General features: G+C 43.0%; 1 protein-coding gene across 6 annotated transcripts in view; it reads left to right on the top strand.

Moving 5' to 3' along the window:
- Nucleotides 1-4,447: 4,447 nt before the first annotated feature.
- The window catches only part of dlec1 (DLEC1 cilia and flagella associated protein), a 191,513-nt gene continuing 182,068 nt past the window's right edge, over nucleotides 4,448-13,892 (top strand). For 5 of the 6 annotated variants that reach the window (XR_010969485.1, XR_010969484.1, XR_010969483.1 and 2 more), the window contains exons 1-5: nucleotides 4,468-5,040; nucleotides 6,473-6,600; nucleotides 10,315-10,445; nucleotides 12,203-12,295; nucleotides 13,522-13,662. Coding sequence is in view for 3 of the 6 variants with exons in the window: in XM_068015719.1 (XP_067871820.1) it covers nucleotides 10,338-10,445; nucleotides 12,203-12,295; nucleotides 13,522-13,662 (342 nt within the window). In the remaining 3 variants the exon portion in view is untranslated. Of the gene's footprint in view, nucleotides 5,041-6,472; nucleotides 6,601-10,314; nucleotides 10,446-12,202; nucleotides 12,296-13,521; nucleotides 13,663-13,892 lie in introns of all 6 variants that reach the window. The other variant, XM_068015718.1, reaches the window with a different exon arrangement.

The following is a 13,892-nucleotide window of genomic DNA, read 5'->3' as shown; positions in this document are numbered from 1 at the left end:
TTCTCTAAACAGGACTGACTGGCTGTCCACCGACGTTCCTCAGTCTCATCCGCTCCTTCCATGACAATATGCACTGCACGGTACAGTTTAATGGCACCATTTACGACAGTTTTGGAGTGAAAAATGGAGAGAAACAGGGTTGTGCCCCAGCTTCCACTCTGTTTGGCATCTTCTTCCCCATGCTTCTGACCTTCGCCTTTCCTGCAGATATGGAAGGAGTCTACTTGTACACTAGGTCAGATGGAAAGCTCTACAATCTAGCAAGGCTGAAAGCAAAGACAAAAGCACACTATGTCCTGATCAGAGATGACTGCCTTAAGGAGGATCTCCGGATCAATGTTGGCAAAGCGAGGGGCAGCCTTGGCCCAGGCTCCAGCCCTCTGCTTTTCTTGCTCCGTGAGTTATACAGCAAGTAAATCACTAAAACGACAGCCACAGTAATGGCTGCCACGGTCAGTTTAAATCGGGTCTGCACTTATTCAGCTCCACCTCCATTCCTGCCCCCACAGCTGCTAATTGGCTGCCCAACCCACCTTCCAGTCAATTAACAGAGCGCCTCCATGAAAATTGGGGGCCGTGGGCGGTGACTGCTCCCCCACCCCCCCCCCCATCCCCCGGGAACAGGATCAGGACGCCCCTTTCCCAAACCCGGAAGGAAAATCAGGATATACCAAAGCACTTAACAGCCAGTTAAGTACTTTTGAAATATAGTCACTGTTGTAATGTAGTGATGTTAACCAATTTTCCAGTTTCGTAACGATTTAGACTGCATCAACTTTTAGCATTGGCAGAAAGCATCTTTACCAAGAAACCTTCACATACAGTCATTGTGGGAATCATGGGCTCTCTGCCATCAATTGAAATATCTTGCAAAAGCTCGCCTATCATTAAAGCACAACTTAAGTTTGAGATAAAGGAACAAGACTAAAATTAAAATGAATAAACACTACCCTTTTCATTAAGAGGTTCCTGGTGTCAAGTCTAATTCATTCAAATCATTTTATTTTGGTTCAAAATGGTAATCTGTTTTACATGTTTCATACTGACTTTGCCAGTCCCAATCCTAACACTTTCTCCACATTGACAGTTCCATTAACCATGATGGAGCAAAATACTCTGTCAATGAGTAACACAGGGTAAGACAGGTTGCTCTGTGTGTCTTAGGATCAGTTTCCCATTTTGCAATGCACAGTTTCTGGAGTTCATTTGGTTTATCAGCTTCTTAATGTAGTCTTTCAACGTCAACATTCAGTCTAATGTAACTCTAAGGTGTGAGAATCGTACCTCTCCATGTTATCTAGAGTTTTTGCTTGTTCTGACAGTGTTTCAAGTGGAATATGTCTCATGCCTTGCAAGTTTTTGGATTCAGGGAATATGCACAATAGGACTTCCATAATAGGCTTGATTTTTAGGGATTGGAGGCGGGTGACAGCTAAAATAGCCCTGCCAACTGACTGGCATGCCAATTCCCAAGTACCATCCTGCCCCCGGGCCATTTTTGTGGATGTAAGATTGGGGGGGGGTGGAAAGAGGGGTGGCAGGGCAACCCGCCCACATGTGGCAGGTAACCAACATGGCTTGTTAAGGGCCAATTAAGACCAATTACAGGAAGCCGAATGGGGTTTTCCCAGTTGGCCTTCAAATATAGGGCAGTTTAGGTGCCTGGAGTCGCCCCCGCCCCCCTCCCCGGCAGCAGACTGGAGTGCCAGCATTCCAGGCTGGTCTTGAGGCCCTCCCTGCTTGCCTGGGTGCTGCAGCAGCCGCAGGCCACCCAGTAAAGGGGATCCCCACCCAAAGTGGTGGCCTGGCTACAAAACCCATTTTTTAGTTTGAACTTTTAAGTTGTTGAAGCACCCTCTCTCTTACTTACCTGCCATCACAGCCTGCTGCTCCTTTCAAGTTGGAAGGCATCTGATTGACCCTCCAGCTTCGAGAGCCCCTGCCTGCCCTCTGATCATTCATTGGCCGCCCTGGTGACTGTTTCCCACGCAAAGCAGGTTTCTGACCTCCATTTTAGCATGATGGTGGGGTTCAGAAGCCCACAGGGAAAATCTTGCCCAGGGTGTTAGTTGGGGTGCTTTAACAGTCCTAAAATCTTTCTGATTGGCGACACAGAGATCATCTGCAAAGATGAATCTTCGCTGCCAAAGAAATTCATTCCATTCGTTCCATTGACATGGCCACCAACTTTTCTGACCAATCACCTCAACAAAAAACATGGTTCCTTAAGAACCACTCCCACCAGGCATTAACCTTGAACCAAACCCTAAATCCAGCGAGAGCTGGGGTAACATAAACTGTTGACAGTCTGACCCAGTGAAAGTTGAGAATTGATGTGAGATGGGCAAACACTTGCATGCTACTTGATGCAATTTAGCTATAGAGATTGGATAGGTTGGGGTTGTTTTCTTTAAAAGAGGTGGCTGAGTGGGGATTTAATTGAACATATGATCGTATGAATTAGGGGTAGGAGTAGGCCACTCAGCCCTTCAAGCCTGCTCCGCCATTCAATAAGTTCATGGCTGAACTGATTACTCCAAATTTCCACCACCCCTGATAACCTTCCACCCCCTTGCTTATAATTGAGGTGTACAAAATGATGAGGGGCCTAAATATTGTTGCAACCGAGGCTGGTGGAGTGGCACTGTCTTTCTCTAGTTCCACTTCACCATGAGTCACAACATATATTTAAATGTTTTACCCAGTTACTGATTATATACTTTATCTATTTTAGTTTCAGAATAAAATTCACCAACCAGGTTTCTTTAATAAACAACAAAATTATTAATTTATTAAAAACAAGACTTATTCAATAAAGATGCAAGGCTTATTAGCACACAGATTGAAATATGAAAGTTCACTTCTAAAATAACCCCAACACACATGCACACACACCAGTTAAGGAAGACATAAAGAAGTTTTCTCTGCAGAGATCCCTTTACAAAACAAAAACAAAAAAAAATACTTTGGCCAAATACTTGTTAATTCATGAAGAAAAAAAGGATAAGATAGGGAATGTCCTTTGGATTGGCATCCCGATACATGTAGACAGCTGTCACTGGGATCTTTTTGGAGCAGTTCTCTTCAGGGGACATTGAGAATTAGTTGGGCAGGCTTTTCAGGAGAAACGTGGCATCAGTTTCTCTATTTCCCACACTGGATTCTCAGGGTTTCTCACAGAGGCGGAAAAAGGATAAGCCGATGGCCTCTCTCTTAGCAGGCTTACCTCCAAATGACGCAAAACAATATTCAAAATGAAACCAACACTTGACTACCATAAATCTTGACATGTCACCTCTCTGTAAACAACTCTCCTAGTTGTCCAGGCTTCTGCGATTGACTTAGCTTAAGACATATGACTTCCAGTAAGGGTTTGTTTTTAAACAAAGTCTCAAGTCCTTCCAGTGACCTTTTTTCCCTAAAAAACAAAGTCCAACATCTATGGAATCTCGTCAGTCTTTTAAATGAATCAATTTCCACAATTTTTAAACATGAATTATAGAAGCAATTTCATAACAATATACTGGAACAGAGACGTCAACAACTGGGGGGGGGGGGGGGGGACATTGATTTGAAGTAATTGGCAGAAGGAGTAGAGGGCTATTGTGGAGAAATTTGTTGATCCAGTGGGTGGTGAGGTCTGGAACTCTGCCTGAAAGGGTAGGGGTTGAGGGAGAAACCCTCACGGCTCCTAAAAAATACATTTGGACATGCACTTTAAGTGCTGTAAATACAAGGCTATGGACCAAGAGCAGAAAAGTGAGTTCAGGCTGAATTGCTCATCTTCTAATTGCACCGTCACGATGGGCTGAATGGCCACTTTCTATACAGTAAATTCTCTAACTTTCTATATGAAGTGCCCTCTGTCAAGCACCGCCAGATCAGGAATGGTGGTTATGGAGACAAGCTATGACGTAAACCTATCTTAACATCGAGGTACGTTATTTTTGATCGGCTGGTTTATACACTACAAGATCCCCTTTAAGCGGGTGAGGAAAACCGCCGTCTGACCTGGAAGAACTAATGGATTCATCAGCACGGTCTCACTATTAATCTTACATATAGTTATAACAAGCTATGGTTCATCACGGCCGCAGCTGGAGACCCCTCGCATGTTATTAATGATAGATACTCATCATAACTTGCACATTTGCCTCAGAATGCAGCAGCCGATTCTCCTTTCCCAAGATGGCGTCCTCTTCGCCCTCATTCCGAAGCTTTCATTGGTGGCCCGTCAGTCAGGACGATTTCCGTTACACCCAATGACAAGACGGCGTCTCCCATTCCTTCATTCTCATTGGTCATCTTTCGGTCAGGCCGGTCCCCGCAGCATCCAGTGACAAGAAGGCCTCCTTCACTCGCTCATTCTTATTGGTCGTCCCCTCGGCAGGGCCGGTTGCCGCGGCAACCGCTGACAAACAGACAAGATGGCGCTACCGGGTTGAAGTGAGGGGGTTTTCCTTGAGCTGGCTTACGAGTGGGAGAGAGAGAACGCACCTGGGGAGCCTCTAACCATTCGCGCTCTGCAAACTGCGTACGGGGCATCACTTATAAATTCTTCATGGGGTTTGGAGAGACAGGCATTACTGTGTGGATGTAATATGTCCACCACAGACTCGGCGTGGAGCATCGTGCAAAAGTTCAAATCTTTTACTAATGGTTAAATAGCTAATTACATTCTTGTTACAACTTTTTAATAGCAAATTGTAACATTATCACGATTGTTAAAATAATGCAATGTTTGCAGTGTTTTCAGATAGGATAGAGAAGGGGATACAAAAGAAAGGGGGTCTCCTTATTGGCTAAAGAAACAATTACCGTTGCAAGGAGCTAGAAGGAGCATCAAAGGAGGCCATATGGGTTGACTAGAGGAACAAAAAAAGGCAATCAACTGCTGGGAGTATAGACCCCCAGAATAGTCAGAGGGAGATTGAAGAGCAAATATGTTGACAAATTGCTGGGAAGTGCAGAAACAATAGGGCAGTAATAGTAGATGTTTCAACTACCTTGATGTTAACTGGAATAAATTCAATGTAAAAGGTAAAGAGTGTGCAGAATTTTTTAATGCATTTAGGGGAGCTTATTTGGCCAGTACATAGCAAGCCCAACAAGAGATTGGACAGTAATAAGAACAAGAAAGTGCTGGAAATACTCAGCAGGTCAGGCAGCATCTGTTCTGATGAAAGGTCACAGATCTGAAACGTTAACTCTGCTTCTCTCTCCACAGATGCTGCCTGACCGGCTGAGTGTTTCCAGCACTTTCTGTTTTTATGTTATGTCTGACTAGTTTGATTGTTCTTTTTAGGGAGGTAACAAGGATGGTCATTGAGCGTTGTGCATTTGATATAGTCTACAGGGATTTTAGCAAGGTCCCACATGGCAGACTGGTCAGAAAACTAAAAGCTCAAAGGATCCAAGGGAAAGCGGCAAGTTGGATCCAAAATTGGCTCAGTGGCAGGAAGCAAAAATTTATGGTCGGCATATGTTTTTGTGAATGGAAGGCTGTTTCCAACGGGGTTCCGCAGGGCTCAGTACTGTTTGTGATATATATCAATGATTTAAACTTAAATGGAGGGGACATGATTAAGAATTTTGCAGATGATACAAAGGTTGGATGTCTGGTTGATAGTGTAGACTGTAGGAAGATATCAATGGACTGGTCAGGTGAGCAGAAAAGTGGCAAATGGAATTCTGGAGAAGTGTGAGGTAATGTATTTGGGCAAACAAGGCATGGGGATACATAATAAATGGTAGGATACTGAAAAGTGTAGAGGAACTGAGGGACCTTGAGTACATGTTCACAGATCCCTGAAGGTAGCAGGACAGGTAGATAAAGTGGTTAAGAAGACATACAAGATACCTTCCTTTATTAACCGAGACATAGAGTATAAGAGCAGGGAGGTTATGCTAGAACTAAAACACTAGTTAGGTTGCAGCTAGAGTACTGCGTACAGTTCCGGTCACCGCATTACAGGAAGGATGTGATTGCGTTAGAGAGGGTACAGAGTAGATTTACAAGGATGTTGCCATGAATTAAGAAATCTAGCTATGAGAAAAGATTGGATAGGCTGGGGTTGTTTTCTTTGGACTAAATGGAGTCATTAGCAGAGAGATCAATAATCAGGGGGCATAGATTTAAAGTAATTGGTAGGAGGATTAGAGGGGATTTGAGAAGAAGCAATTTCACCCAGAGTGGGGTGGGGGTCTGGAACTCACTGCTTGAAAAGCTGGTGGAGGCAGAAACCCTCATCGCACTTCAAAAATACTTGGTTATGCTGTTGAGGTACTGTAACCTACAGGGCTATGGACTAAGAGTTGGAAAGTAAGATTACGTTGGATAGGTCTTTTTTGGCTGACACAGACACAATGAGCTGAATGACCTCCTTCTGTGTTGTAAATGTTTTATGCATGCTTTCTTTCAATAACTATTTCCGGTGCATACTTTTTCTTACATTTTATTTTACATTCACAGGATTTGGGTGTTGCTGGAAAGGCCAGAATTTATTGCCCAGCCATAATTGCCCTTGAGAAGGTGGTGGTGAGACGCCTTCTTAAACCGCCGCAGTCCATTTGGAGAAGATATTCCCACAGTGCTGTTAGGTAGGGAGTTCCAGAATTTTGATCCAGCAATAATGAATGAATGGCAACATATTTCTAATTCAGGATGAGTGTGTGTGATTTGAAGGGGGACTTTCAGGTGGTGGGCGTTCCCATGCTTCTGCAACCCTTGCCCTTCTAGGTGCTAAAGGTCGTGGGTTTGGAAGGTGCTGTCGAAGGAGCCTTGTTGAGTTGTTGCAGTGCATCTTGTAGATGGTACACTGTGCACCAGTGGTGGAGGGAATGAATGTTTAAGGTGATGGATGAGATGTCGAGCTTCTTGAGTGTTGTTGGAACTGGACTCATCCAGGCAAGTGGAGAGTATTCCATCACACTCCTGACTTGTGCTTTGTAGATGGTGGACAGGTTTTAGGGAGTCAGGAGGTGAGTTACTCGCCACAGAATTCCCATGCCTCTAACCTGCTGTTGTAGGCTATATGCGACTTAATAATAGGCTATATATAATAGTTAAAGTATTTTAATATAAAAGCAAAATACTGCAGATGCTGGAAATCTGAAATAAAAACAAGAAATGCTGGAAATACTCAGCAGGTCTGGCAGCATCTGTGGAGAGAGAAGCAGAGTTAACGTTTCAGGTCAGTGACCCTTCTTCAGAACTAGCAAATAATAGGAATGTAAAGATATTTTAATAACTAGCTGATCTCTCTGGCTTTGCACATGTGAGTCAAGACCTGATAAAATGTGATTGAAGGCTGGGGGATAATTAGACCATGACATCTTGATGTAATTCAGTCTGTCCTTTAAAATCAAACATTCTGTCCTCAATTTTATATTTTCATCATAAATTCAGGGGTGAAAGGCTACAAAAAGGAGAAAGGAGCGGAGTGAAGATAAGGAGAGTGGGAAGGGGGTGCAGGAGAGAGGAGGGATGTCGGGTGAAGAAGGGGTATGTGTGAGGTGAAGGAGGGTGATGAGAGGAGGAAGGCAGAGAGGAAGATGGGAAGAGGAATGGAAAGGCAGAAGAGGGGATAGAGAGGTTGATGGAGAGGGTGGGGTGGGGTGGGAGGGGGGTGTCTGTGTTCACTGATAAACCTTCAATGAGTTTATTTCATTCAGTCCATAATCATATTATTGAACTCTGAAGCTATTTGAAACCAGGGGAAGATGTCTAAACAGATGTTTGAGGTCTTATGCGGAGTGCACTTTATTATTTTCAGTATTCAGTCCCGCTATGTGGGTGTTGCTGGCAAGGCCGGCATTTATTGCCTATCCCATTGCCATTGAAGAGTGGCAGTGAGCCTTCTTGTTGAACTTGTGCAGCCTATAAGGTTCAGGTGCTTCTACAATGCTGTTAGTTAGGAAGTCCACTGCCAGAAACGGTGGTGGAGACAGAAACCCTCAATTCTTTTAAAAGGTACCTGGACTTGCACCTGAAGTGCTGAAACCGGCAAGGCTATGGACCAGGTGCTGGAAGGTGGGATTAGATTGGGCGTCTAGTTTTTTTCGGCCAGCACAGACATGACCGGCTGAACGGCCTCCTTCTGTGCAGTAATCTTTCTATGGTTCAGGGATTCTAACCCAGCGACGGTAAAGTGCAATTAGGTGGGTAATAAATGCGGCCTTTCCTGTGTCATAGAAACATAGAAAATAGGAACAGGAGTAGGCCATTCGGCCCTTTGAGCCTGCTCCGCCATTCATTATGATCATGGCTGATCATCCAACTCCGTAACCTGTTCCCACTTTCCCCCCATATCCTTTGATCCCTTTCGTCCCAAGAGCTATATTTAGCTCCTTTTTGAAAACATACAATGTTTTGGCCTCAACTGCTTTCTGTGGTAGTGAATTCCACAGGCTCACCACTCCCTGGGTGAAGTAATTTCTCCTCATCTCAGTCCTGAATGGTTTACCCCGTATCCTTAGACTATGACCCCTGGTTCTGGACTCCCCCACCATCGGGAACATCCTTCCTGCATCTACCCTGTCAAGTCCTGTTAGAATTTTATAGGTTTCTATGAGATCTCTCCTCACTCTTCTGAATTCCAGCGAATATGATCCTAACTGACTCAATCTCTCCTCATATGTCAGTCCCACCATCCCAGGAATCAGTCTGTAAACCATCGCTGCACTCCCTCTATAGCAAGAACATCCTTCCTCAGATAAGGAGACCAAAACTGCACACAATATTCCAGGTGTGGCCTCACCAAGGCCCTGTATAATTGCAGCAAGACATCCCTGCTCCTGTACTCGAATCCTCTTGCTATGAAGGCCAACATACCATTTGCCTTTTTTACCGCCTTTTACACCTGCATGCTTACCTTCAAATATTTGTTTTAAAAAGCAAGCATCACTGAAAGTCTCAGCACATAAACACTCACTCAGCAGACCAGGAAAGTTTTATTTAGGAATCTCCACAGCATGAGGAGATATTTCTTTTATTCTTTTTTGGGATGTGGGCATCATTGGCAAGGCCACTATTTGTTGCTCATCCTTAATTGTAATTGTCCTTGATAACTGAATGGCTTGCTAGGCCATTTCAGAGGGCAGTTAAGAGTCAAGCAAGCACATGGCTGTGGGTCTGGAGTCACATGTAGGCCAGACCAGGTAAGAACAACACAACCCTTCCCTAAAGGACATTAGTGAACCAGATGGGTTTTTACGACAATCGATGATAGTTTCAAGGCATCATCGCTGAGACTAGCTTTCAATTCCGATTTTTAAAAATGAATTAATTGGATTTAAATTCCACCAGCTGCCATGGTGGGATTTGAACCCATGTCCCTAGGGCATTAGCCTGGATCACAGTGACATTACCACTACGCTCCCATGTCCCCCACTGACGAGAGGAAGTGAAAAAGGAGAGTCATAGAGTTAGGGTGGCCATTCATTGGGTTTTGCACCAGACAATCCAGATTTCACCGCTTCCTTATATCTTTGAAGTTCGCAGTGCTGGGGCTCAGCCTGAGTGGAAGGTCTGTTCATTTGTGGGCACGTGCCCATCTATGTGGAGATGATTTTAAATGAATGATATCAAAATCAACCAATTAAGGCTGGACAGTTCCAAATGGTCACCCTACCAGCCTCATTGGTTAAATGTCGGTCATGAAATCATATCCAGGTTGGCGAGTGCCTGCGAAGAAAGGTCCTATCAGACCTGTTCTTTATCCTTATAACACTGCCCTCAATGTTACGCGATATTGTTCTACCAGCCTCATTTGCAAATATTAGTGTCAGTCATTGAAAATCATTTCCAGGTCAGTAAGTGCCTGTGAAAAATGATCCTAGCATTGTCCTCATCAACACACCCACCATCATTCATCAATTCAAAATGTTCATGGTGGCTACATTGGCTTTAAATTTTTGATATTACTTATTATAGATTAGTTATTATAGTACATATGTTTGTAATTAGTATGGTTATTATTGGTAGCTATTACTTGAACTGAATAAATAACGTGACTCTGAGTAAAAATGCAATTGCAGTTCTCCATACTCGTAATTAAATATATTGGCAGGTCTTGAGCTCGTAGCCATTTTTGCATGTGCGTGTGTGTGGAGGTTGGTGGGCCAGGGGTGCGGGGTCTGTGTGTGGTATCCCTGGCCTCCACCACTGGCCACCCTACCTAGAGTTATTACGGCACAGAAGGAGGCCATTCGGCCCATCAGGTCCATGCTGAGTCAGCAGCATTCTTTATTTTCCTATTACTTTCCTTCCTCCTTTCCTTAACAATCAAGACAAACTTCTTTTTTTTTGATTAGGTTCCTGACAGAACATTTGTGAAATGAACAAAGAAGAGACTGTGGAAAAGAATGACCCCTCTTCACTGGAACAAAATAGCCCTTTGTCGCAGTCCCCAAATCTACAAAAGCCAGTTTCAGAAATAACAGAGGTAAAATGGCCTCAGATATTAGTCTAACAGCCTTTGAACTTTATATAAAATATTATTTCGGATTTCCATCATTTGCAGTATTTTGCTTTTATATAAATTATGACTGGTATATCTAAAATATTTTTTCCTTTTCTAGTTTACCTCTTGCGGAATTGCTCATGCTGAGTTGGGTGGGATGTGGGAGGGGGGATTTGTACGTGTTTCAGCTGCAACAATTTGACAGGAGATTTGTAAGCAATCCCCTCACAAATACCCATCAGACACGATGGGTCAAATGGCCTCTTTCTGTGCCTTAAACTTTCTATGATTCTAAATAGTGAACTGTTTTTGGTCAGTTCCTGGAAAATAATTGAATTATGTTTTCCTTACCTTTTGCAATAGATTATCAAATAAATTTGTCCCCTTCACCGATACATTTGTAAAATATTAAAAATCTAACGACTGCTTACATTTCCAGGAAACAGAGCCTTCCTTTCAGCTGTCATTTTCTTGTCATAGCTTTGACTTCCTCCACAATAATAAATGTGTCACACTGTAATTATACCTTAAAAAAGAAGAAAGAAAGAACTTGCATTTATACAGCACCTTTTACAACCTCAGGATGTTCCAAAGCTTTGCAGCCACATATGGCAGCATGCCCAGCCTCTTACCTGCTCCAGAAGGCACAGCATTTAAGTGGCTGCTCCAGTTCAGTTTCTGGTCAGTAGTGACTCACAGGATGTTGAAGTTGGTTAAACTCACTCTTACTGGAGATGGCCATTGATTGACAATTCTATGGCGTGAATGTTACTTGCCTCTTATCAGCCCAAGCCTGGATGTTGTTTGGGTCTTGCTGCATGTGAGCTTGGACTGCTTCATTATCAGAGAAATTATAAATGGAGCTGAACATTATGCAATCAACAACAAACATCCTCAGTTCTGATCTTATGGTGGACGGAAGGTCATTGGTGAAGAAACTGGAGACAATTGGGCCTAGGACACTACCCTGAGGAACTCCTGCAACATTGGGGCTGAGATGATTGGCCTCCAACAAACTCAGCTATCTTCGTTTGTGCCATGTATGGTTCAAGCCACTGGAGAGTTTTCTCCCAATCCCCATTGACTTCATTTTTATGAGAGTTCCTTGGTCAAATGCTGCCTTGATGTCAAGGGCAGTTACTTTCACATTACTTCTAATTCAACTAATTTTTCCATGTTTGGGCAATGGCTGTAATGATGTCTGGAGCTTAGTGGTCTTGGAAGATCCAAAACTGGCATTGGCGAGCAGATTAATGGGAAGTAAATGCCACTTGATAGCACACATCTTGTATGTTAATATTGGTGTGTGAATGCAAGTTGTTGTTTATTTATAGATATTTAAATTTTGCTTAATAAATGGCATAACAGAGGATGCAGCCAGAGGAATCTATAACTAGGAGAGGTGTTGCGCAGCTTTAACCCTTGGTCTACAAGGAAGCAAAAATATGGACCAAGAGTTCAACTGTCACAACGTAGACAATAGACAATGACTTGGTAGTCACGTTTTATATAGGATCTATATAGCGTCTTTCATGACCTCAGGACATCCCAAAGTGCCTAACGGCCAATGAATTGGAACATTTAATCATAGCATACAGTTTTGATCATTCTCTGAATAATGTAGCGAATGTCAATAAATTCACCTCAAAGTTTCTTTTACAAACATTGGAGATTACATTATTTAGTCATTGAAAGATTTTTTCCTGCTTGTTATTTAATTGTTTTGCTGCTGTTGACAGGATGTCTGCAAGCTGTATGAAAATGATAATGACCAGACGGCCTCTTCAGAACCGTTTATGTACAGACACCGGCCAACATCAGAAAAAACGCAGGTAAAAAAAATCAAGTTAGTACAGTCAACCAAGCCAGTCAGGGCCTTTTTTATTTGGAAAGAACTTAAAACTACATTAGATGTGGTTCATCTGACATAAAGTTAAGTGAATTGGGTAACGTCTATCCAAAGATGCTTTTGGTGCCAAGAACCAGACCGACACTTGCTAATATTGTTTTCCTGATTCCATTGATGCACTAACTACTCATTAGAGCTTTAGGTTATGTCCAGCATCAAATGTGGTGAAACTTCTGTGTAATTCTGTTTTGTTGTCAGCCAGTAGGGCAACCGGTTCATCAGCTGACCAAATAAGTGCTCTTGTAGAGCAGAGTACAAGAAAGAGCTTGTCATTTGTTTGGTGATCCTTCTGTCACTCTCGCCTCCAACTATTGCTGCTTTCCTGTTATCCATTTTTATTGTTTTCCTACTGTGAACTTTGTTGCTTCTTCTAATCTCTTAATACTTCGTCCTACTGTCTGTTTGCTCTCTCTGCATCTTCACTGTTTAGGGATTAATCTGGAATGCAGTACCTGAAAGGGTGGAGGAATCAGATTCAGTAGTAACTTTCAAAAGAGAATTTGATATATGCTTGAAAAGGAAAAAAAATTGCAGTGTTATGGGGAAACAGCAGGAGAATGGAATTAATTGAATAGCTCTTACAAAGAGCTGGTACATGCACAATAGACTGAATGGCTGTCTTCTGTGCTGTATAGTACTATGACTCTATGACTAAATAATCCTGCTTTTATGAAGAGAAGTTGCTGTAGTTTTAGTCATGAGTGCTGTTTTCTCGAGTTTGTAGAGACTGGTTAAATAGACTGTATAGACTGTTAAAGTGTGCTGTTTAGGTAAGCTTTGTTTGCATTACTGTTTGCTGAGTAGTAAGCTTGGTTTGTTCTAAAATAGATTGCTTGCTGTGAGCCTTGCCGTCCCACCTCCAATTCATTGGCTGACACAGTGGTGTCAATAGATAATCCAATTTTATCATGGCAGACATTAGAGGAGAGCTTGATTCCCTCTCACCCAAAACTTACATATGTGCACTTCGAGCAGGGGAACCCTGGATAGTAAACAGGATCTGGGACCCTGGCAGATTTCCCTTCTCCAACCCAGGGGTGCTGAGGCCAATTGTAATGGGTCTACTACCACCTTAGCTGAGTTCAATTAAGTCAGGTTACTGAACAAATGTGGGATCTGACAATATATTTCAATTTTTTTTGCCATTAGGACATATCTTTTTTATTGGCAAGTATCTTCAAGGACCTTTACACTGGAGAAGTTATTGGAAAGGATGTAATAAAGAACCTTGTGAGGTCACGTGGTGGAGACAATGAATACCATGAAAGATTTGTGCAACAGCTACAAGAGGTACTACCTTCTTTTGCTTTTTCTCCTTTCTTGCTTTGCCTTTTTAGTGTCAACAATTATCCAAGTTGTATATTGTGATTGAAGCTGTTTTTTTAAAGACTTTTTTTTGCCAGTTTGCACTCCTTGGGCTGAATTTTACTGGCCCCTCGATGCTGCCAGTTGTGCGGAGAGGCCTGCCTCAACCCGCGATGCGAGAAGGGCCCGCCGCATATTACCGGCGGCGGGGGACC

This window comes from Heterodontus francisci, chromosome 2 (genome assembly GCF_036365525.1).
Source record: "Heterodontus francisci isolate sHetFra1 chromosome 2, sHetFra1.hap1, whole genome shotgun sequence".
Lineage (NCBI taxonomy): Eukaryota > Metazoa > Chordata > Chondrichthyes > Heterodontiformes > Heterodontidae > Heterodontus > Heterodontus francisci.
This window is presented reverse-complemented; position numbering and strand designations above follow the sequence as displayed.